Raw genomic sequence first — 27,509 nt, 5'->3', positions numbered from 1 at the left:
TTCGACTTGAAAAGTACAAATAATTAAGTTTTCGGTCCACTTCATCCGAAAAATTATTATCTGATCATCACCTAACATTTTAGGCGTTGTCCTTGACCATAACTGAAACCTCATGGAACATTTCAAAGCGATCCGCGCTATATTTCCGCCCTCCAGTGTGGTATTAGGTTATTAAATAATATCTGAATACGTAAGCACCTGTAAATATTTAAGTGTAACTCCCGCATCGGAGTACCTACGACAATATAATTGGTATCAATTAAAAGATCAACCCCTCCTCTTGGATATACTATCAACTTCTCGGGTCTACGTCCTTCAGTAGTAAATATATACGCTATAGAATACAAATGTTGTCAATTTTCACACAAAAGTTAGGGTCCATTTGACCCGCTAAATATTGACCGCTTCTCCATGCAAAAATTCGTGTTTGGGCCATAATTGCGGCCTCTGGAGCGATCAGAAAAACCGACAAAAATAAAGTTTTTGGTCCATTTCATCCCCTAAATATTAACCGATCTTTTCCAAAAGAGTCCATGTGACGGATAGAGATTATTTACTGATCATATCCATACCTTTAATATCGATATGCAATCGAAGGATTCAATCAAACCCTTCACGAGGGTATAATGAATTTGTTTCCATTACAACCAAATATTCTCCTGAGACCCCATTTAATCTTAATCTGAATAAAATTCGAAGCTGTCGTCAGATTTTGAAATTCTGCACATACATTGCTACTACTCCAAGGATGTTTGGTATTGAAAATGGGATATATAGGTCCTTTTTAGGGTAGCCCAATTTTCTATATTTTGAAGATCTTGGTTACGTTTTTCTACATTATTTGATGTAATTTTGCATTCTCCATGTTTAGAAAATCTTCCCACTAAAAAGGATCAATATTGGTCCATTTTTAGTGTAGCCCTCATTTTGTGATAAATATCATTTCTAAAAAGGTTGAAAAACTTGGATAGGAACTTCAAAATACCGAAAATTAAAGATGTCATTTAAAATATTAACCTTTATTGAATTATTTTGGAAAATAAGTTTTTTCATCAGCAGCAATCCGATATACCATATTACAGCCACTCCAATGAGAAAAATCCGTTACTAAACATAACAATCAGAGCATGTACCTATATAGTTAATTTTCCGCAAAAATGTGCATTTAGCTTCCAATCCCTCGGCATGGCATATACAAATTTAAACATTCCGTATCAACACTTGTTTGATATCTTGTATTTGGCATTTATATCGAAAAAGTTTGGAAAATGCATATGGGGGTTGCACCACATTGATGGCGAACATGATACAAAGTAATCCTCACTGGAACATCGGAATCCGTAAATTCCAAGTGTGTTAAAAAGGGTACATATCTGGCTCTCGTATGAACTTCGTTAAAAAAAGTAACAAAATGGCGGCCCTTTGATTTTTTTTTTTTTTTGAAATTCTCCTATTTTTTACCAAAAACAAAGTTAAAAAATAAGGAAGTTCTTCACCGATTGACTTTATCCTAGTTCATACGATAGATATACACTCCCAGAGAAACGTGTCAAAATTTGGAACCGATTGAATTATTAGTTTCTGAGTTATCGTGCCCGCCAGTCGTAAAAACACTGCTTCTTTGAAGTTTGAGAATCACTCTTGTCGTCACTTGATGCTGACACAATAAATCGGTTATATTTTCAAGAGTTCTTGAGATTTTTTACTTGAAATTTTATAGGGACATTATAGAATTAGTGTAGATTCAAAAAACTTAAATGTTAGTAGCTCTTCTTTCTTACTCACTGATATCTTTTAAGAAATATCATTTTTTGATCGATCATTATAAAAACAGACATTCCAATTAGTTGTACAATTTATGAATAAATACATAAAATTGTTGTTGTTGTATAAATTGTAAACAAAGCACATTTATGATCCGATTTGGATGAAATTTGGCACAGCACAATTATTTAGCCAAGGACGAACCCTATTGAAATTGGTAAAAAACAGTTCAGATTTAGATATAGCTCCCATATATATTTTCGTCCGTTTTATGGTAAATGGTGTACCGAAGTCCCTATATATTTAGCAATTTATACGAAATTTGGCATAGCGTACTGCAAAGTCTAGAGTGGTGTGATTTAAGTTTCGTAAAAATCGGTTCTGATTTAGATATATTTCCCATATATATCTTCCTCCGATTTTATGTAAACAGTGCACCAAAGTCCCTATATATCTTTCGGTCTGCACGAAATTTGATATAGCGTACGGAATTGAGTGTAGAATGATGTGTGTCAAGTTTCGTGAAAATAGGTTCAGATTTAAATATAGATCCCATATACATATTCTTCCAATTTAATGTAAATTGTGCACTAAAGACCCAAAGTTTGGCCGATTGACACACAATTTTGTAGAATGTACTTAAGTTAGTTTAACTTTACGTGTGTCAAGTTTTTTTAATTATTTACATGTAGTTCCTATATGTTATACTTTCGTCCGATTTTAAGTAATTGGTGCACTAAAGACCCACAGCTAGGCCGATTGACACAACGTAATGAAATTAATTTAAATTGATCTCGGCAAGTTTCCTTCAAATCGGCCTATTCATGTTAATTGTACCCCAAGTAATCAAAGGTTGTCTGATTGAGATTAAATTTTAAACAGTGCAGCACACCCAACAGCGTGTGTTCAATTTGCTTTTAGTCGATTTACAAAATTTAGCATAGCTTATAGAATGGCCGACTATATGAAGGGTATCATATAGTCGGCCCACTTAGTCTTTACTATTTTCCTTACTGCTTAAAATTATTTTAATGGAAGTTTCCGAAAAAACGGGTTATGCCAAATTACACTTTCCCTTCCAAAAAACACCACATAATTTTTATTGTTTATATTTTATTAAAATTATTTATTAAATAATTTAAATTACAAGTTTTTACAAACTAATCAACCATCAACAACTCATACACTTCCCTTTATTCTTCCAGCTCCAATTGAACTTGAAAGCATGCAACACCAACATGATTTCTGGCAACAACTTCTACACAACCAACGGTTTCGGGCGACATTTTCTTAACCGTTAGCATATAATGATTTCCCTTTGAGGACATTTCAAAGTTTTCGTTGCCCTCTTCGAGATATTCACCATTAAAACGCCACTGAATATAGACGACAGGTTTTCCAATGATGATAGTTTTGAATTTGACACTTTCACCTAGTTTCGCCTTTTTATCGCCAATATATTTCAAGAATTCTAGATATTCCTTTTTTGATGCTCCCTCCTTGACGACATTTCTTTCCATTTCGGTTTCCTCATCATTATCGGTATCGTAGTGTTGTTCTGAAGACATTGTTTGTATATATTTTTTTTAATATTTTCTTAGAGAAAAACAATTTAAATGATGGCTGACGGTTTGGCGTCTCTACGTATACTGATGACAATTTTCGAAATCGATTATGTGTCGAATGACTAATTTTTAATATCATTTACTTTTAACGTTTTGTTTTTCGATGAGCATCGTAATTTCTGTTGTTGATGCTGAGCGTGTGGGTGGCTAACGTACCAGTGTTGGAAAACGTTAACATATTGTCCACATTCTATTATTCACACACTTGCCGCTGCCTCTGTTCACAAAGATCAAAGACCGACCTCTAAGTGGGCGAATAATTTCATTTCACAAATCTTCTAAGAAATATGATAAATAATATTCTCTGCTATATTAGCTGTGATACGTCACGCTATACACAGCTGTTTTATTATACAGTAGGTTCCACTAATTGATCTGAAGATGTCAATTACATTTTGAAAATGTACATAAATAGTTACATGGAAATGTTCGGTGTAAACCGCTATTTTTGAAAGATATGAAGTAAAATTCATGGGACATTTGAGCCTTTTTAATGCTTACTTTGGTTATAGTTTGACGCAACAAGCTAGAAAGTGTTGCTGACTGACAGTTTTTACCAGATATTTGGAGTTAGAGTGTATGTGTCATGGTTGAGCAATTTTGCTGCCCTTCTCCCACTTTATTTAGCGAACTAACGCAAGGGGTGGATGTATGGTGTCCAAAATTCTGACTAAATTGTTTACTATCTTCAGCAAGGTACAACAAATGACGACCTAAATTTAAAACTATCGTTTAGCTCGACCAGGCAAAATATTTTATCTAAAATCTATCGCTAGTTTTACATAGATACCATGCCATGGTAAATTGCTGCCAGAAGAAAACGAATATCAAACTCTATACACTTGGACGGAAAATTATGCTTTAACTTTGAACGTACCGAAAATGACGCATACACTTTGTATAGAAACATGGACTTATATTGAAAATGTTCTTCATAGAATAGTTCTTCATAGTTTTTTTTTACAAAAAAGTTCCCGAAGTGCCAAATCACAGCCGTAATATCAATAAAAGGGATGAAGCTTTATATGAGGTCTGCGAATTTTATATTGGAGCTATTTAATTTCCTACCAAATAATGGAAACTTTTTCACACAAAAGTCAGGGTCCATTTGACCCGCTAAAATTGACCGATCTTTATCAAAACAGGCATGCTTATTCTATGGCACGATCCTTTTCTCCCTGTAAAATTCCACGATGTTCGGACCATAACTGCGGCCTCTGGAGCGACCAGAAAAACCGACGAAAATTAAGTATTTGGTCCATTTCATCCCCCACAATATTAACCGATTTTTACCAAAAACAATAGGGGTCTTCATTGGGCCGAACGTACTCTCCACGCAAAATTTGGTGAAGATTGATCCATAACTGTGGACTGTATCGTGTTTACAAATTATAATGGACAGACGCACGGACACACATGTCTAGATCGACTCAGCTAGTCGAGATATGACTAAAGGTGGGTCTAGGACCAATATTTCGCGGCGTTACAAACTGCTGGGACTGCACAAAGCTATAATACCCTGACAACATAGTTGTGTAGGGTATAAAAACAAGCCCTACATTTCCTACCTTCCTCATTCATTCGCTTTTATTGACTCCAAAAATAATTGCAATATTTGGTTTTATTTAGACCAATCATAACATACTGTTTATATAAAACGCAATTTCACTATTTCCTCATCGTTTTTCTCGTTGTTTCATTCAATTGGTTCCTAATTATTTTCAATTGACTGCCTGCCTGTAATTCCACCAACCATCCACCCACTAGGCCAAACTATTTTAATTACTTGAATGAACAGATGCGACAAATGCAACGATGATTGAAACATTTTTGTGGATTCTATTTTTGTGATCCTATATTTCCTTGATTCGCTGAAGATGTTTTGAACAAAAAAAAAAAAAAACACACACACACACAAAACTAAATGACGTCGTTTCTGTGGCGGGCATTTGTTTTTACTTGTCATGCCAAAAATTACCACCACCTCCTACTTCGTCATAAAGCAAATGCAATTTATTTTTGGTTATATTAGATGAGTTGAGTTTTATTAGTCAATTGCGAAGGCCAGTTGTTTTGGCCAATATAAACAGATATAAGTTATAAACAATGTTTGTGTTGGACACATCATTACGGATAATGAAATATTTATATTTTTATGAATATATAATATATATATGGGTGCTATATCTAAATCTTAACCGATTGTCATGAAACTTTGCATACATCATTCTAGTATCAATTCAGTACGCTATGTCAAATTTCCTGCAAATCGAAGAATATATAGAGACTTTTGTGCACTATTTACATAAAATCGGACGAAAATATATGGGAGCTATATATAAATCTGAACCGATTTTCTGGAAACTTAACACACATCATTTAAGACCTAAATAATTACGCTGTGCCAAATTTCGTGCAGATCGAAAGATATTTAGGTAATTTGACGCACCATTTACCTTAAATCGAACGAAAATATATATGGGAGCTATATCTAAATCTGGACCGATTTCCAGGAAACTTAACACACATCATTCTAGACATAATTCATTACGCTATGCCAAATTTCGTGCAAATCGAAAGATATGTGGGACATTGGTACACCATTTACTTTAAATCGGACGAAAATATATATGGGAGCTAAATCTAAATCTGGACCGATTTTTCCCAATTTTAATAGGGTTCGTCCTTGGGCCAAATAAGTGACCTATGACAAATTTCATCCAATTCGGATCATAAATGCGACCTGTACTTTGCTCACAATTTAACATGGACATACAGACAGACAGATAAGCGGACGGACGGACATGTATAAATCGACTTAAAATGTGATTCTATGCATATTCTAAAAAGGAACTATGTGTATATCTCGTTTCCTTTTGCCTGTTACAAACATATGCACAAAGACATTCACCGGAGATCTTGTAAAGTGTATATTCCTGATCCGAATAAAATTCTATCGCGATTTACCAATATCCGTCTGTTGAAATCACATCATAGTTCGCAATAGTTAAAATAGTGCTTTGAACACACAAAACGATTTTGGTGGTGTGGAATACTTCCTATTTGGGATAAAAACCTTGGTGAATATATGAAAACCACTAAAGGAAAAATTTGCCATTGATCAAAGTTCGGAAATTATTATTTTTTTCTGTCGACCATATTATTCATGAATAGATAGCTTGATATCTTGATTTGTACCAATTGTGTGTAATTGTATAATTGGAGATTACATTTCTTCAGTAACATCGAATGAGGATTTTTTTTGTAGAAGATTCGTCATTCTAACTCTATTCCTTGTAAGTCCTTTTCGCCCTTAGTTGTTACTGAACCGGACCCCAATTATTACAAGATGCGAGATCTCGTAATATTCTACAAAAAAAAAGTTGCTCATTAGATTTTAGGTGAGGTCCTCAATGACGAGAAATCGTCATTTTAGCGTTTTGATGGTCTATTCTAAATTTTACCTATGTCTTAACACTAAAACCTTATTTTTATGTATTTCAATATTTCATATTTCAATTTTTATACCCTACACAACTATGTTGTCAGGGTATTATAGCTTTGCGCAGCCCCAAAAGTTTGTAACGCCGCGAAATATTGGTCCTAGACCCACCTTTAAGTATACCGATCGTCATATATCGACTAGCTGAGTCGATCTAGACATGTGTCCGTCCATCCGTCTGTCCATTATAATTTGTAAACACGATACAGGCCACAGTTAAATACCAATCTTCACGAAATTTTGCATGTATGATGGGTTCTGGTCAATGAAGACCCCTATTGTTTTTGGAAAAGATCGGTTAATATTTAGGGGATGAAATGGACCAAAAACTTTATTTTTGTCGGTTTTTCTGGTCGCTCCAGAGGCCGCAATTATGACCCAAACACCGCGAATTTTTGCACGTAGAAGAGATCGGGCCAAATGGATCCTGACTTTTGTGTGAAAAATTACAAAATTTGTATTCTACGGGGTATATATTTACACCTGAAGGTCCTAGATCCGAGAAGTTGATAGTATGTTCAAGAGGAGTGGTATATGACAGCCGAACATCACAACACAACACGGTGATGGGAATCTGGACAAGTGATAAGAAGGGCTGTACTGAACATTTGTAATATTTGTTGACCTCTAGTCGGTCAAGAGGGTGCAAATATCGCGAAATATTGCCCAAGCTCAGAATATAGAACCACAGAAAGTTATAGTTTCGTGGAAGTTGTGTAGGGTATCATATGGTCGGCCTCATCCGACTATAATGCTCCGCTCACTGGTTTTATATTTAGTTATGCCAAATACTTGAAAAAATACATTTCGAGGAAGAGAGAACTGGTTTTCAAAAATTTTGAACCCGATATTCAGATATCTTTGTCTCTGCCACTGCCACAGGAGGAGATTATGGTTTACACAATCAATTAATTATAATTGAAAGTGTTGCCGAAGACCCGAATGTGTCGATTTCTCCTCGTTCTCAGGAATACGCCAAAATGTTTGATGAGACAGCCCCATCAGACATTTTTGCGTATTTTGCATTTAGATCTACGCCTACGTCCATATAAAGAGCAGCTCGCGCAAAAAATTATACGAGCTGACCCATTTGCAACGTCGTAGATACCTGAAATGGGTACTTGAACAACAGGTTTTGGAAGGGCAATTTTTCGAACAATATTTTCTTCAGCGATGGATTACATTTCTCGCTCTGAGGGTATGTTAATACACACAATTGTTGTATTTGTGGTTCCGAGAATCCTCAAGTAATTGAAGAGAGGTCATTAAATCCAAAAAAATCACTGTTTTATGCGCTCTGCATCGAAAACGAAATGACTTATTTTTACTGATGATTAAATTGGAAGGTATTAGCCTTACCTTCGTACCCAAAAACTATCAACATTGACTCAGGTTTCGGGGTAGACCCCATATAAACGGAATTCTCATTATTTTGGTAGCTTAACACTAGAACGCCGAAGGCGGTCATTTTGACCGCTTTCCAATTTCAAGTACAAAAGCATCTGTGCATTTAATGACACTTTTTTTAAATATGGTGACTTTTTGTACCTCATAGAATTACGTTTATTATAAAAAATTCACCAAATTTTAAAAAAAGTGTCATTAAATGCACAGATGCTTTTGTACTTGAAATTGGAAAGCGGTCAAAATGACCGCCTTCGGCGTTCTAGTGTTAAGGATATTGAGCTATAATCGAAATTTAATTAAGGTATGTCATAGTTTTTAGACCATAATACATAAAAATACGATTTCAGGCTATTCTTATTTTAAATATTGCCAAGAAATTAAATATTAAGTTCTTTTCTTATATTTTATCCGCCATTTTGGATTTTTTTATTGGATTTTCAAAATTTGATTTCACATTTGTAATCAGTGACCATAGCTCTACAAAATGTATTCGAAAATAATTTGATCAGTTCAACTTGAAAACAAATTGACCGCATTTTTCGATCCAGCCTTGTGTTTTTTTACATTTTCCTTGCAGAATCGTAATCAGAGATACTATTTATTTAATGAAGCCACCGCTCTAATTATGACCAAAAAATGGGATATCTGGCTCACACTACTATTGATGAGTATGTGCTATTGAGAATATGTGATTTAAAAAAGATTTTGCCACATGTCACACAACCCGAACAAAAATGGTTTTATTGCATTGGAGATATCAACTGTCCACCAAGGTCATGATCATTGCCATGAATCAATTTAAAGCTGATTTGACACACATTATTCCAGATTCTATACAGAGCGGTATGCTAAATTTTGTGCAATCGGACATACATAGTGTATTCGGTGGACTATTTATATAAAATCGGACTTATATTCACTCTAGAAGATTAAATTCAAAATTACAGAAAATTTGGAGAAATATAAAATAGCGGAACTGTATATTTCTGCAGGGCCGTTAACTACAAATTCAAATGTATTTCAAAACATATTCCAAAAAAATCTTGACAGTGCACTGTCAGTTTATAATATGGCCGAATTTTCAAAAAAAAAATTAAAAAATCCGAATTTTCATCCTTCCAAATATCAGCATCGGTTAAAATGGATATCAGCATTGTAGTACATCTATAACTAGATTTATCGTTTATAAAAATGTGATGAGAGCGCGATATAGACTTCTGTCTAAGTGTTTTGTAAACTTCCATCTCTGTTATGAACACATGTTAAATTTTATTTCGATCTGGCAACTCCTTCATATAGAAACAGGCGCATCCGCAATTTTTTTTACAATGAAAGCTCGCATTTCTAATTTTCCCTTGTCTTTTTTGAACACCTGTTTCTAAATGAAGGAGTTGCCAGATCGAAACAAAATTTTTCTGTTTATAGCAAAATAGCGCTAGGCTAAGAACTTTCCGAACTGCCCTCGTATTATGGGATAATCAATTACACACGTCCTCTGTTATCTGTTTATTAAATATTTTAATATTTTTGGTTATATATATACAAATTCGAACGGATCCAATGGAATTATTTCTATATCTAATAAAATCGTCGAATAAAAAATATGTTAATTTATATATCGAAGAGTTAATAAAATGGGGACCTTATGCTGTTCCTTCTTTTGGACAAACTTCGGCTAATATTTCTGCTGGAACTTGATCGGTTGGTGGAGCAACGGCTTCGCATACCTTTACTTGATCTTCTGTAGCTACAACTCCTGCAGAATTGGTGTCAGCTACCACTGGTTCCACCGTTGAAGTTTGGGTCTCAAGTTTCACTTCACCACTCGTTTCCACTAGTCCTGGCTCCTCAGATTTATTTGTCTCTTCAGTGGAAGGTTTAATTTCAGTTGTAGTATCCTTAGCTCCATCACCAGATTGTTCCGATTGATTTTGGGGAGCTTCAGGGACAGCTGATTGTACTGCTGAACTATCAGTAGTAGATGCAATATTTGTACCAGGTTCTGAAAGTTGTGCAGTTTCTTCTTTGGGTGTTTGAGTTTCAACTTCAGCACCGCACTCCTTCGGGGGTTGGTTAGTGTCCACGGCCCCCAAGGCCTGGGTTAGCAATGATGTAACTTCCGTTTGGCAAGTTTCCGCTATTGTTGTTGGCAAATCTGTTACAGCTGGTAATTCAGAAGTTTGTGTATCCTTCGATTGCTGATTAGAATCTGAAGTTTCATTTTTAGTTTCATCTGCTGGTAAAGTGGTTAATGGATCCAAGGTAATATCTGCTGGGGCTGTTTCTTCAACTTTTGGAGTTTCCTCCTTAGGCGTTTGAGTTTCTGTTGTTACATTGGTAGAATTTTCAGATTTATTGTTATCTTGGGAAGTATCAGTTGGTTCCGATTTTGCTAGGGATTTTATTTCATCGGTGGTCTTCGTGTTATCAGCTTGCTGTTGACTGCTTTCATCGGTTTGGGGAGTTTCCACTGGTTGAGATTTGGGAACTTCTGTAGCTTTTACATTTTCCTCCTTTGGACTTTCCGGTACCTCTGTTGTTTGTTGTTGTTCTGTCAAGGTTGTCGGTTTTGTTACCTCTGAAGATTCAACACTTGGTTGTTCCACTGCTGGTGGCTTTACTTCGGTAGCCACATCCTGTTTAACTTCAGAGGCTGGTATTTCAGTTGACTTGTCGGAAGATGCTTGTGTTTCTGTGGCGGATGGTGGATTTTCTCCTTTAAGATCAGAAGCAGGTACATCAGTTGATTTATCAGAAGTTGCTTGAGTTTCTGTGGCAGATGGTATATTTTCTGCTTTTGTATCTTCAGTTTGAGGCGCAGAGTTTTCGGTTTCCTTTAAAGATGTTACGACTTCGACATCTTTGGAATCAGTTTCATTTTTCGCTACCTCTTGATTTTGCGAATTTTCTTGTGTTATGCCCGATGATGTATCCGATTGTTTTGAGGCCTCTACAGCCTCTATGCCACACTCAATATTTTCCGTTGCAACCTTAACTGATTCTGTTGCGGTGGGTTCGGACGAAATTGCAGCAGCCACAACTTCTTTTTGCTCGACAGAATTCTCAGCCTCGGTCTTACCATCCACCACATTGGTGTCCAGAAAAACGCTGTCTCCCTTGGCTAGATCTGGTGTTGGTGGAGTTATAATGGTATTTATTTCCACAGGACATTCTGGTGCAACTACTTCCTTATTTTCAGATTTATCTCCAACTTCTGTAGGTGTTGTTACATTCACCTTACAAGTATCGGTAATTTCATCGGCACCATTGCTAACCACAATTTTATACACGCCAGCATCGTCCTTTTTAATATCCTTGATAATCAAAACCGCTTTATTTGCTTCCGCGAGAATTTGAATGCGTTCCGATTCTTCAAGTGGCTGATCATTTTGATACCAAATAATTTTACGATCAGCCTCACAAACTATTTCACACTCAATACGGACTGCACTACCCTCAAGGGCCGTGATATCCTTTTGACACAAATTTACAGCAAATTTAAGGACTTCCATTGCGTCTTATAAAAATTTTATTTTTTTCTTTCTTTTTTTATTTCACTTTTAAATGTTTCAAAGTCTTGGACGTTCGGCTGTGGACTGAAACAAATATTTTCCTCAAAAATATGTTTATTCGTGAATGCAACTGGCTAATGCATGGTGGTGGTGAAATTCAGTTCAACAAAAATTTGTTGATAGTGTTCTAATGTGTGTGGGCGCTTAAAAAATTGGACTTTAATATTTTTGAAAATGTTCCTCGAAATTAGCAACAAAAAAATTATAAATTAATGGTGAATAATTTTTGATGGTGAAATATAGTTCATGTGTGGTGTGTGTGCGTGGTGAATTTGTTGTGTATCGATGAATGGACGCGTAGTTGTGATACGTAAAACAAAGATGCCAATGTCCATTTGTCAAATTAAAATTATGAAATAAATTTGTGCTGCCTGCACTTCTAGTGCACGGTCATTGCTTTCCACTAACCGCCATAGAATTATATTTTGTGGTGGTATATTAGAGTATAACGATGTTGAGGGTAAATATAATTATATATGGTCTTCGTCGTAATGCTGATTTTAGACCTCTAGGATGCCGGAAATGGAGTGGAGGACTGTTATGTGGGGGCCAATATTGATAATTTGTGATTGTGAGATTGACGCATAATTAGAATCCAAAATATATTCATAAAGCCAATTCGACTGAAAAACATGTCCAACAACCGCAAAATACCGAATACGGGGGAGTACCGTTGTAGAGGGGCTATCCCGAAACTTGGGCCAATATTAATCATTTTCAAAATACGAAAAATAGGGTCGGGACTTGTATATTACGGTATGTCCACAACATGAACCTATATCACAAACCAGTAAGGAAAGTAGTAAAGTCGGACTGGGCCGACTATGTGATACCCTTCACCACTTGGGTATATTCAGCATATGTATCCTAAATTCGAAATTATATATGTAAGCTTTGCTATATCTATATTTGAACCGATTTCACTTCAGTACGTTGTGTCAATCGGCCAAGCTATGGATATTTAGTGCACCATTTACTTAAAATCGGACGGAAATATATATAGAGGTGTATGTACATCTGAACCGATTTTCACGAAACTTTGCACACATCATTCTAGATTTAATTCAGAACGCTATCTTAAAATCGAAAGATATATGGGGACTTTGGTGCACCATTTACCTTAAATCGTACGGAAATATATATGGGATCTATATCTAAATGTGGACCGATTTTCAAGAAACACTATGCCAAATTTCGGAAGATATGTAGGGTCTTTGGTACACCATTTACGTAAAATCGGACGAATATATATATATATATATATATATATATGGGACCTATATCTAAATCTGGACCGATTTTAAGAAAACTTAACACACATCATTCTAGACTTAATTCAGTACGCTGTACCAAATTTCGTGCCAATCGAAAGATATATAGGACCTTTGGTACACCATTTACCTTAAATCGGACGAAAATATATATGGGAGCTCCATTTACATAAAATCGGACGAATATATATATATATATATATATCTGGACCGATTTTTCCCAATTTCAATAGGGTTCGTCCTTGTGCCAAACAAATGAGCTGTGCCAAATTTGATCCAATTCGGATCATAAATGCGACCTGTACTTTGCTCACAAAAATACATGGACAGACAGACGGACGGACAGACGGACATGCGTAAATCGACTCAGAAAGTGATTCTATGCATATTCTCAAAAGGAACCATGGGTCTATCTCGTTTCCTTTTGCCTGTTACAAACATATGCACAAAGACATAATACCCTGTACCACAGCGTAGTGAAGGGTATAATAATCAGCAAATATATTTCTCAGCCTCCAAGAAGTTGGAATGTCAAATTACAGTCATTTCGGTGGGCAAATGTGGCCAAAAGTTTCTAAAGGCCTTTATATTACGATGGCGATGTCAAAACATGGACCTATAAAGAACACAATTTCTGCATAGCACTACCGGTGCAGAAATGTTTCTAAAACCTTCAAAATAGTAAAAATTAGGCAGCATTTGAGTCGTAACATTTTCTGCCAAGATGTCTTTTCATCCTCCAATGTCAAATTACAGACACTTCAATGGGTAAATCCGCCAAACATGAAACAAACATTCAGGGATGTATGACAAATTAAAAAATCCGTAATGAATAATTACTGAAACTTCGGTGGAGACATGCTTAAAAATACAAAAATTTAGGGGGGCCTTTATATTAGGATGGATATGCCAAAACATGAGCCAATATAAACAAGACGATTCTTCCCTTCCATGAAACATGAATGCAAAATTATAGTCACTTCGGTGGTGCGGATAAGTCTTTCGAAATACCGAAAATGAGGCGGGATCTTGATATGGAGTATATGTCAAAACATGGACTTTTTTCACACCCCTAAGAAACTGGAATGTCAAATTACAGTCACTACGGTGGTAAAATGCCACTAAAAACCTGCCGAGAATGAGGCGGGATAATTATGAGGATATTATGTCAAAATATGTGCCTATATTAAACATTTTTGGCAACCTTGTTTCGCACCCTCCAAGAATCCGATATGTCAACGTTTTAGCCACTTTGGATGGAAAATGCCGCAAAAAACTTCAAAATACACCAAAATGTGGACCGACATACACCATTTGCAATACCAACCCTCGTAGAAGTAATAGCAATGTATATGCAAAATGTCAAAGCTATATCTTAAACACTGCATGATTTTAACAGAGGAACATTCAAAATCGACATAGAATTTTTATTCTGATCAAGAATATTTATATTTAAATATAAATTAAATGATATAATTATATCCTGAGAATGTTTAAAAACTCAATATCAGAGAATATAAAATGTGTGTTTCGTTCCACCCCATTAAACATTTTTGATTGCAACCAAAAAAATACCATATGCAACAACAACAACTTGAGCGGCCATGAAAAATGTTCGCACATAAATTCTGGATTGTTTTTTGATTCTATGACGATTTAGAAATGTCCGCAATATTAAAAATAGGAATACATGTGTATGTGTGTATGTGTGCTTGTCTATAAAAGTGCCAAATGACAAACGTTAAGCAGCTGTATTGCGCATTTTATGCACAATACAGTGCAAATTTGGCGCGAAAAATTTGAAAATCCAATTTGTTTATTTCAAAATTCAAATGTGACTTCAATAAATTTTCAAAATATTTTGTCTTTTGACTGAACAAAGAAAAAAAAAACGCTAAAATAAATCGACAAATTATTGTGAAAACAGATTGAAAATTAATTATTTCGGAAAAAATTAAATATTACGATGACAAATATTATGAAAAGAAACAAGTAATGCGAGGTGCTTTTAATAAGTGTGGCAAGTATTTTCAATTTCTATAACGAAACTTCCTAAGTTTCGCTAATTTTATTTATTTATTTTTTATTTTTTTTAGAAAATCCACTTTTATTAAAAAATAACCCGAGCTGTGCTAGCGTGACCATATGGTCACACTCATAATACGATCAATAAATCATCTAAAAACCCTGTAACCGAACAGTGCCAGTGTGAGCATAAGCCCACAGCCCAAAAATTTATACTGCCGATTATCCTGATAAGAAAAAGGATACAAATCAAATTTTTGAATTCAATGGCCCACAATCTAGAGACGCTGAAAGTTTCGTCCCACAATTCAAAAAAAAAACAGTAAGGAAAGTAGTAAAGTCGGACTGGGCCGACTATATGATACCCTTCACCACGTTGGGTAGATTCTACATATGTATCCGACAAGTCGACGCCTTTTTGAAGGAATTTTGACATGAAATTGAACGAACTTAAATATGTGATTATTATATCTTTCTGGAACCTGCACTGTTTAAAATTTAATCTCAATCAGACACCTATTGATAATTTGGTGTACAGTAAACATAAATAAGTCGAAATTATGTATGGAAGCTACGATATATCTATATATGAACCGATTTGAAGCAAACTTGCCAGAGATTAATTTATATTAATTTCAGTGCGTTGTGTCTATCGGCCTAGCTGTGGATTTTAAGTGCACAATTTACTTAAAATCGGACGAAAATATATTTAGGAGGTGTACACATCATTCTAGACTTAATTCAATACGCTATGCCAAAATTCACGCAAATCGAATACTTTTCAGAGACTTTGGTGCACCATTTACCTAACATCGGACGAAACTATTTATGGAAGCTATATCCAAATCTCAACCGATTTTAACGAAACTTAGCACACATCATTCTAGACTTAATTTAGTACGCTATACCAAAATTCATCCCGATAAAAAGGGACTTTGGTGCACCATTGACCTAAAATCGACCGAAACTATATATGGAAGCTATATCTAAATCTGAACCGATTTTCACGAAACTTAGCACACGTCATTCTAGACTTAATTCAATACGCTATGCCACAATTCGTTCAAATCAAATGATTTTCAGGGACATTGGTGCACCATTTTCCTAAAATCGGGCAAAACTATGTATGGGAGCTATATGTAAATCTGAACCGATTTTCACGAAACTTAGCACACATCATTCTAGACCTAATTCAGTAGGTTATGCCAAATTTCGTGCAAATCGAACAATATATAGGGACTTTGGTACACCATTTACCTTAAATCGGGGGAAACTATATATGGGAGCTATATCTAAATCTGAACCGATTTTCACGAAACATAGCACACGTCATTCTAGACTTAATTCAATACGCTATGCCGAAATTCGTGCAAATCAAATGATTTTCAGGGACTTTGGTGCACCATTTACCTAAAATCGGGCGAAACTATATATGGGAGCTATATCTAAATCTGAACCGATTTTCACGAAACTTAGCACACATCGTTCTAGACCTAATTCAGTAGGCTATACCAAATTTCGTGCAAATCGAAAGATATATATGGACTTTAGTACCTCATTTACCTTAAATCGGACGAAAATATATATGGGAGCTATATCTAAATCTGAACCGATTTTCACGAAACTTAGCACACATCATTCAAGACCTAATTCAGTAGGTTATACCAAATTTCGTGCAAATCGAAAGATATATAGGGACTTTCGTAGACCATTTACCTAAAAACGGGCGAAACTATATATGGGAGCTATATCTAAATCTGAACCGATTTTCACGAAACTTAGCACACGCCATTCTATACTTAATTCAATACGCTGTGCCAAAATTCGTGCAAATAAAATGATTTTCAGGGACTTTCGTAGACCATTTACATAAAATCGGGCGAAACTATATATGGAAGCTATATCTAAATCTGAACCGATTTTCACGAAACTTAGCACACGTCATACTAGACTTACTTCAATACGCTATGCCACAATTCGTGCAAATCAAATGATTTTCAGGGACATTGGTGCACCATTTACCTAAAATCGGGCGAAACTATATATGGGAGCTATATCTAAATCTGAACCGATTTTCACGAAACGTAGCAGACATAATTTTAGACCTAATTCAATAGGCTATACCAAATTTCGTGCAAATCGAAAGATATATAGGGACTTTGGTGGAGCATTTACCTAAAATCGGGCGACACTATATATAGGAGCTATATCTAAATCTGAATCGATTTTCAGGAAACTTAATACACATCATTCTAGACCTAATTCATTACGCTATGCCAAATTTCGTGCAAATCGAAAGATATAGGGGCTTTGGTACACCATTTATCTAAAATCGGACGAAGATATATATGGGAGCTATATCTAAATCTGAACCGATTTTCAGGAAACTTAACACACATCATTCTAGACCTAATTGATTACGCTATGCCAAATTTCGTGCAAACCGAAATATATATCGGGACTTTGGTACGGGACTTTCGTGCAAATCGAAAGATATATAGGAATTTTGGTACACGATTTACTTTAAATCGGACGAAAATATATATGGGAGCTATATCTAAATCTGAACCGATTTTTCCCAATTTCAATAGGGTTCGTCCTTGGGCCAATTAAGAGACCTGTGCCAAATTTCATCCAAATCGGATCATAAATGCGAACTGTACTTTGTTAACAAAAATACATGGACGGACATGCATAAATCGACACAGAAAGTGATTCTATGCATATTCTCAAAAGGAACCATGGGTCTATCTCGATTATTTTTGCCTGTTACAAACATATGCACAAAGACATAATACCCTGTACCACAGTGTGGTGAAGGGTATAAAAACCTGTAACCGAGCAGTGCCAGTGTGAGCATAAGGCCACAGCCCAAAAATTTATACTGTCGATTATCCAGATATGAAAAAATCAAATTTTTTAATTCAGTGGCACACAATCTAGAGACGCTGAAACTTTCGTCTCACAATTCGGAAAAAAAAATAATTACAGCTCTATTCGGGTTAATTCTTGAATTCAAATTCTAAAGAGGAGTGGATTTATTAAAGGATATTTTATTCAAAATCTAAAAGAGGAGTGGATTTTTTAAAGGATTTTTTTTAATCTAAAGGAGGATTGGATTTATTAAAGGATTTTTAATTTAATTGGATTAATAAAAAATATTTTATTCAAAATCTAAAAGAAAAAAGAAAAATCAAAAAGAGAAAGAATATTTTATTCAAATTCTAAAAGAGGAGTGAATTTATTAACAAATATTTTCAATGGATGTAAAATTTTTCAATGGAAATTTTGGATAGGTAATACTTAGTGTCTAGCCCTCGAATTAAAATTCAACAATATACTTATCGTCGGGCTACCTTCATATATATATATATATATATATATATATTATTACGTTTGCATCCGAATTCTATTTTGAAGTCGGCTTCGCTTCTGGCTTGTAGTCAATCTACAGAAAACAAAAGACTTAAGAGACAAGCACCATAGCATTCCTATAATATGAAATTAGAATTTTTGGTTTTATTTTTAGAAAATATTTTTCTAACGGAAATTGTGTTCTATTTCTAGCCAAAAAACATAAAAGAAAAGAAAATTCAATTAACAGCCTAGTTAGATCATTAGACCAACAAGAAAAACGACCCATTTAAGTTAATGTATTTATACAAACTCATTCGTATCCGCCAAATGGCCCACAGCATAACTGTATTGTAATAGTCATAATACCAAAAAAAAAACACACAAACAATTATCACAATTTAATAATAGTGGGAAATAGTGTCGTGTGGCACACACACACACTTACCCATTGCAATGACCGTTTCGATGTTGCACTGCACTGTCGCATGTTGTTGGGCATTTTTCTTAAGCTCAACATCCGCTTCCGTTGGCCGTATTGATTTATTGCCCTGCAACAGTTTGTGATAATTTTCCATGGATTTAAGGCAATCGTCATAAAATTTAATGAACTCTTCCACCGTCTGGCATTGGTTGGGGGTGAGACGAAAAACAAAAACGGAAAAAGATGACACATTTAATATTATTCAATGCATTGTATACAAAAATATCGTATGTATGTCATTATGATCATCATTATTACAAGAAAAAATACAAGCAAACTCACCTTCCTCTGCTGTAACCACAAATCATAATTGAATTGCAGTGTACCGCCCAGCTCTTCGGGCAGTGAAGACAAATCAAAGAATTTTGGTAAACGGGCCTTTGACAAGACAATGGGCTGAAAACAATAACAACAAACATTATACATTTAGTTTTATGACGTTTTAGGTTAAAATATTATTCAAATAATTTTTTTAGTTCTTTCGATTATATCATTTTGATTTTAATTTTTTTATTGATATCAATTTTAATTATTGATATTATGATTTTTCCTTTAGTAAATTAAATGTCTTACCTCTCCCTTCCCCTGGCCTTTGGTACAGGTCTCAACATGTTTCTCCCAGAATCCTTCGGATTTGACTAGATATAGACTGACTTTTAGACCATCGAACAGATTGTAAATATAACGGGCATGCTGACGCGTTATCCGGGCCGTTGTCTTTTGGGCATCGACAATTATGGTAATGCCTCGTTGCAAAATCACCTCACTGAAAATGAAAATTGTGAAAAAATAGCAAATAAATCAGTCATCATCAATCATGTTTTGTAGCCTTAATTAACTTGTATTTGTTTAAGTTTCTAATAAGAAACTATGACATCTTAAAACACGAATTGCCTTAGGGATTCTCATGTTTTAGATTATAGTAGCTAATAGCTATTTGCCAAAAAAAAAGTTGTATTGACATTGGCCCAAAAACTAAGTAAGTATTTTTTCATATTTAGATTTTCTTTAAATAAAGCCGAAATTCTTTAGAATTCACTATACTACCAATTTCAAAATATATGCCTCCAAGGTAAATTTGATGTTCATGAATAGATAAATAGAAATCTTGTTTCCAAGAACTATGTGATTAATTCACCCTTTTTTAAAAGGCAGTATAACTGTTGTATACCGTCAACCAGAACAAGAATACGAGGGCAGATTCATGATTTTTGGTACATAGGTTAAGGAAAATATGCTGATTCAAAATCTGTTCGCGTTCACAAATTCGGATGCTGCGCACAAAAGAACACTTCTTTTTACAGAAATGAATTTAAATTATATGCATTATGTTCATATTTCGCGAGTTTTAAACTTGCAAACCTCAGCTTCAATGAATTTAAAAGATTTTTGTAATTTCCCCATATCTTTAGCTAAAATGCAAAAAGGCGTAACTAACAAAAAAATTGAAAATTTACTTTTTGAATGAATATTGTGAATGTCAATAAACTACATGTGTTGACAAAGTCAATTTCAACTTTCAATTTTTTTGTTAGTTACGCCTTTTTGCATTTTAGCTAACAATATACACTTTGATACGACAAAAATGTGCCTCATGGAAATAATAGGTTTAGACCGTATGTTTCATTGGACCAAATCCGTTACAGATAATTTGGAGTCGATTTACATATGACATATGTCTGTCAATTTTTTCAATATTTACAAAATGTAATATCACGCAAATGGACAGTCTGGTTTGAATCAAACTTTGTACAACCTAGTATCTTTACCAAGCCTAAATCAAGTCTGAAAATGGGACCTTCTGGTACCTCCTCCACAATTGGTCAACATTTTCAATATTTATAAATCCAATATCAGGCGAACGGACTATCCGATGTGAACCAAATTTTGTACAAGCTATTATCTTTACCGAACCTAGATCAAGTCCGAAGATGATACCCATTGGTCTAATCCTTCTGGTACCTCCAATAAAAAAATAGTCAAAATTTTCAATATTTGTAAATGCAATATAGGAGGAATGGAATGTCCGAACATTGTAATACCTATTATCTTTACCAAGCCTAGATCAAGTCCGAAGGTGGGAACCATTGGCCCTCTCCTTCTGGTACCTCCCCCACAAAATGGTCAATATTTTATAAACATATAAATTTAATTTGAAGCGAATTGTATTACCGATTTAATCAACATTAAATTCGAAACCTCTTGGATAAAAACTTATTCCTTATATAAACCGAACAATAAAACCAGTGAGTATTTCCGAAGACCTTCGCAAACCATAGGCTGAGGGTACACCTACTAACACTTTTTCATTTGTTTTACTGATGTATATATTTATTTTAGTGATCTGTCGTTGTATAAATATTTGTCATCGAAAAAAAAATTGTGGATAATACATTTTCATTATAAAAAATCTTCGGCCTGAAACCTTTTTCATTGCTGTATCAAATAATATACAAATGCGAGGAAAAATATAATTCACGTGTTAAGTAGATTTAAGGTCATGGATGTATAACTCTTTGGTTATAAGTACAAGTAATGAAGTATCATTTGGCACATTAGATCTACACCAAAAAAGGCAATTGAATTGAGAAACAAGAGGGAGGCATCTAGATTATTTTCAACCTTTTTCTCAAAGTCAACAGAATGCTACATCCATTGCAAAAGGTAATGCGTATTGAGCAAATTAGAACATCTGAAGGCAATGATATAAGTGTTTTTGAACTTGATGATTTTAATGTGAATGGCAGTTCGAAAAATAGTGAAAGTGAATATGACGGCGAAGAGAAAGCACAACTTAAAAAAAATTAATCTTTTTCGAAGAAATGATCGGAATGGGCAATTCAAAATGTTGTAAATCATAACGCATAATAAGCTCTTGGTCATGTTAAGAGAAGAAGGAATCAATGTACCTAAAGACTGCAGAACATTAAGAGGAACTCCAAACGAAGTATACATTGGTAGTATTTTAGGGGGATCATATACTCATTATGGGTTAAAAGCTATCATAATGCCCACTCCCTTAGAAAAAGAATTGCAATTGTTGCCATCGCTGTCATTTAATGTTTTCGACGATTTTAAAAAAAATTGATGCCAAACTTCTAATAGAAGGAAAATTCGGGAACAATTGGTAATAATAAGCTGTTATAAGTGATCAAATAGCAATTAAATTACATGGCTTGGAACTATACAAAACCCCAGTTTTCAGCGATTTACTACATATAGTATAATAAGAGGCACCACCAACATTGGGTATTTTAAAGGTTAGCCCCCATTCAATTTATTTGAAATGCCTATATTGAGGTTAATTTGTTATTATTTCAGGCCAAAACGACATGATGGATGAAATCATCAAATACATATGAACAAAATCTTCCATCAGCTACTGTTAACCAAACAACAATCATCATCATAATCGTATTGTTGTGGAAATGGTTTATTATTTAGTTATTTATTATTACCATAATAAAAAAACTACCTCATGCGGTGCAACAAAAACAATTTAAATGAGGGCAACATTTTTGCTATGCCTACTTTTATTAGTCTAAATTTGAAATCATAAAATTGGATTTAAAAGTTTCAAAAAGCATGAATTACATAAAAACCTATTTTTTCTCCTCCCATTGTTCAGTAAAGCTCAATCTATATATATAAAATAGAAACAAATTTGTTTGTTTGTTTGTGTGTATGTTCCCGATAGACGCTAAAACCGCTGAACAGATGTTAGAGATATTTACACTGTATGTCATGACATGCCCTGAAAGTAACATAGGCTAGCTAAACTTCTAAAATTCCGCGTGGATGAAGAGTTATAGCGTCAATAGTCAACAAACCTCAAAATTTCGGAACATGTAATATGCGTATATCTTAAGAACGGTTACAGATACCGTCTTCAAAATTTGTGTGAATAACGTAGGTGTAAATACACACCATCCATACAAAAACGAGCTTGGTATGATCAACGGAAAATACAATTTCTGCTGCATTTTCAAAATCTGCATATTGAAAACAGAAAACATTTCGTTTGTAGACTCAAAAATCGCTGGACAGATTTTACTGAGACTTTCACAGAATGTCATGACATGTCCTGTGAATAACATAGGTTATATAAACCTCTAAGATTCGGCGTGTATGCGGAGTTATAGCATCGAACGTACTCATGCCTCAGAAATTATGAACATGTAATTTGTGTATAACTTAAGAAAGGTTACAGATACCGACTTCAAGATATGTCTGAGTAACGTGGGCGTAAGTAACAGGAAAATGCATTTATATCTATACATATACATATACTACATACATACATAGTATATAGAAAATCGAAAGCATATTGTTTGTGGACTTTAGAACCACTGAACAAGTTTTAACAAGAGTACGTCAAGCGATGGAATTAACATAGGTTAGATAAACTCCTAAAAATTCGCGTGGATGCGGTGTAATATCATCAAAAATAAGCATACTTCTGAAAGAATGTATGTTTGTATGTATGTACATATGTATGTTAGTAGCATGTAGCTACTTTCAAATTTGTTTTAGAAAGATGGCTGCAATTGCGCACCATCCGAAGATTTTGGAACGTTGAGGATATATTTTGAAATACATAAAATACAAAATATGTACAGTGAGTGTAATAAGTATTTTGCCTCAATATAAATTTGACAAAATTCTAATATATACGCCTAAAGCCAGCATACTAAAGATGTAAAATGAATTATGTATGATGGGATATGTTTGTGGACATATTTAGATCTTATTTCTGCAAGAATCACTGCGAAAGACCTATTGGTCACGAATATATCGGCCAAAATCTATACCAACCCAAAAATGATTATCACAAAAAATATTTTGCTTTTTATTATCATTTTTGAAAAAATCATTATATAACACACGCCTTGTCTTTTTATAGTTACCATTGCGGGTAACCACATACTAAAAGCGATTTGGCGACGATTCCAATAAACCACGGCATTTTTCGCGAATATTTTCTCACATTTACGTTCAATACATTCTCCAGCAATTTTTCATTTAATATATGGTAATTTCTCGTCTAATCTCAAAATGAGAGTATTAGATATGGTCGTCGCGGCTTCAAAACATCCCAAATAACTTTAGAATAATAAAAAGGAGGTTTTGCAAAATATATCGCGAGGACAGGACCCCAAAAACTATTAAAACCAAAATCCGACAAACAAATTATTAAAAAAAATATCGCGAAACCCCATTTTTCAGACTTTGAAAACTTTATGGTCCATTAATATTGATCTAGGAACCAATATATGCGATGAAAATAGCAATAAGGTGGTCAGATTCAAAGAAATTAACAGTTCTAAAACAACAGAAACTACAAACAGTACATGAAGTTGGGAGAAAACATATTCTTCGTCAAATACTATTGCGTTTTAAAAAACTGTGGTAGGTGGTGACGAATACACAGTCAATATTTTACATCCGTTTAACACCATCAGTTGCGAATAAAATGCATCAGTGAATAAACTGGTCGATCTATTTATTTTCGAAATTTGATGTATTTCTATTGCCACAAAACCGTTCATATCTTAGAATCTGACCTTCTTATTGCTATTTTCATCGAATATATTGGTTCCTAGATCAAAATTAATGGACCATAAAATTTTCAAAGTCTGAAAAATGGGGTTTCGCGATATTTTTTTTAATAATTTGTTTGTCGGATTTTGGTTTTAATAGTTTTTGGGGTCCTGTCCTCGCGATATATTTTGCAAAACCTCCTTTTTATTATTCTAAAGTTATTTGGGATGTTTTGAAGCCGCGACGACCATATCTAATACTCTCATTTTGAGATTAGGACGAGAAATTACCATATATTAAATGAAAAATTGCTGGAGAATGTATTGAACGTAAATGTGAGAAAATATTCGCGAAAAAATGCCGTGGTTTATTGGAATCGTCGCCAAATCGCTTTTAGTATGTGGTTACCCGCAATGGTAACTATAAAAAGACAAAGCGTGTGTTATATAATGATTTTTTCAAAAATGATAATAAAAAGCAAAATACTTTTTTGTGATAATCATTTCTGGGTTGGTATAGATTTTGGCCGATATCTTCGTGACCAATAGGTCTTTCGCAGTGATTCTTGCAGAAATAAGATCTAAATATGTCCACAAACATATCCCATCATACATAATTCATTTTACATCTTTAGTATGCTGGCTTTAGGCGTATATATTGGAATTTTGTGAAATTTGTATTGAGGCAAAATACTTATTACACTCACTGTATGTGTATTGAAATACAAATAGAAAGAAATAATTGACATTGTAATTTTTTCATTTTTGTCAGTTTGTGAAAAAATTTTATTTGAATAAAAATACCAAAACAATATTATTCTTATAAAAAAATTTCAATGCCTGATATCGAATATTAGGGTTGGTCATAGATACAAAAATTGCACGTTTGGGACTAATTGAGAATAAGTTCATTGAAAATAGTATTTGAAGTGAAGACCCTAACATACTCTAACAATTTATTTAAAAAAATAAATAACAAATGGATTGAATGTCACTTACACCCTTTATAACCCTTGATTTTAATTATAAAACGATATATTTTCATCTGGAAAACACGTTATAAGTCGGATAGTGGGATATTAAGATGTGCAAAATAGTTATTTACCCTATTAAATGTGCTTATCTATACTGACAATAACGACCAGTTCATTAATTATACTAACCGTCTTCTCTTCATTTTCATGCACATACATACATACATACTTATAACGAAATAAAATTTGTGTAAAATTTATAAAAGATAAAAAATGATTTTTTTCAGTATATGACAAACATCTTTTTCTTAGTTTCAAAGGAAACAAGAATTACCGCCATTACAGAAAACAGCGAAAAATTCAATAACTTCTTCACACATTTCTGTATTGTTAATACGAGCATATAAAAATTCAATATTCAGGGGCAGCGAAGCGCCACGGGTCCTGCTAGTAAAAATATATAATAAAACTTTATTAATTTTTTTCTTATATAAAATTTTAGATTTTTTATAAAACATATTGGTCATAATACTGCTATTATAGGTATTCATTATAGTTTTTTTTTAATTATTAACGCATATGCCTCATTCAGACTCAGAGCTAAATCAATTGTGAGAGCTGACAATTTTTAAAAGAAGTTAGTATAAAATGTTAATAATTGTCATTGCTTTAGTATTACTTTGTTTTCCCTTAAGAACATTGAAAACAATAAACTGAGAACGAACTTAACATGTGGCTCCTGTTTCATTTTTTCTACAATTCTTAATAGAGGAATTCTTAATGCCTTTGGATCTGAAAGGGATATAAGAACACATTTTATCCACAGACATAAGCTATATTTTTACAAAAAACACCAAAGAAAAAGCAGAGGAAAAAACATTCACATTAGAACAATATTTTGAAACACCAAATCTAAAATCACGCCCTTAAAATAATTTCACATAAGAACATTTACAACATTTCGGAGTTTTTGGAGGCGTAGAAACCGATCATTATAGGTTTGACATAGCCCCCAATGTTCAAAGTTTTTGGGGCTTATAGTCTCATTTTCCTTCAGGCTCTAATTTGGCATTTCGCAATTTTGAAGGCTGTCATTAATCTGCGTAACCAATTATCTGATCATTATCGATCCATGTTTTGACATAGTCCCTAATCCAACTGAAAAGGATGTACCTTACCTTATGCAACTATGTTTTAAGGGTATTATAGCTTTGTGTGACCCCAAAAGTATGTAACGCCGCGAAATATTATTCCTAGACCCACCTTTTAATATATCGTCATATTTTGACTAGCTGAGTCGATCTAGACATGTGTATCCGTCCGCCTGCCCATCATAATTGGTAAAGAAAGTACAGGTCACGATTATGGGTCAATCGTCACAATTGGTATGTAGAACCGGTTCTGGTCAAAGTTGACCCCTATAGTTTTTTGCAATGATCCGATGGAAATGAAATGGACCAAACACTTTATTTTTGTTTTTTTTTTTCTTGTTCGCACAAGGTGCCACAATTATAGTCCGAACATTACAAAAATTTACACGGCGGAAGGGATCTGAATAAGGAACAAGCATAGCTGTTTCCATGATAATCGGTCAATATTTGGATGGTCAAATGAACCCAGACTTTTGTGCAGGGTGCGCAAAAATGTGAGCTCGCGAATGATTCAAAATACATTCTTTTCGTTTTGCGCTCATTTTAAGAATGAATTTATGGAGATAAATTCTTTACCAAACGAGCATTCGCCAAAGAATGGTCGCACACACGTAACGAACGAGTGAGAGCACACAACAACGTTCGTTCGTTTCGTTTGGTGGTTGAAACTCTTTCTGACATTCTTTCACGAATGAAAACAAACATTCCCGAATTCTCGCGAATGCTCAAAACGGCAACAACAATAACAACAAACGTTCGCGAACTCAATAGTTGTTGGGCATATGTTTTGTTATTCCACACACTTTCTGCTACACACACATTCCGACGTTGTTTGTGCTC

The 27,509-nt window shown here is 34.2% G+C and overlaps 2 protein-coding genes across 2 annotated transcripts; both read right to left on the bottom strand.

Annotated features, from left to right (window-relative positions):
* Positions 1 to 28: 28 nt before the first annotated feature.
* Positions 29 to 11,810, bottom strand: LOC133333801 (myosin light chain kinase, smooth muscle-like; the record flags this gene model as incomplete). Its single annotated transcript, XM_061542089.1, has 3 exons — positions 9,969 to 11,810; positions 1,613 to 1,637; positions 29 to 39 (listed from the first exon to the last, which is right to left on the bottom strand). Coding segments are annotated over exons 1-3 (1,878 nt in total), but the record flags the coding sequence as incomplete, so codon positions are not given.
* LOC133333803 (myosin light chain kinase, smooth muscle-like) lies at positions 9,942 to 11,810 on the bottom strand. The gene has a single exon (XM_061542091.1). It carries the CDS (start codon positions 11,808 to 11,810, stop codon positions 9,942 to 9,944), a length of 1,869 nt encoding a protein of 622 aa, XP_061398075.1.
* Positions 11,811 to 27,509: the final 15,699 nt, after the last annotated feature.

Source organism: Musca vetustissima, unplaced genomic scaffold, assembly GCF_032173495.1.
Source record: "Musca vetustissima isolate MV318-11 ecotype Yass unplaced genomic scaffold, APGP_CSIRO_Mvet_v1 utg35065, whole genome shotgun sequence".
NCBI lineage: Eukaryota > Metazoa > Arthropoda > Insecta > Diptera > Muscidae > Musca > Musca vetustissima.
This window is presented reverse-complemented; position numbering and strand designations above follow the sequence as displayed.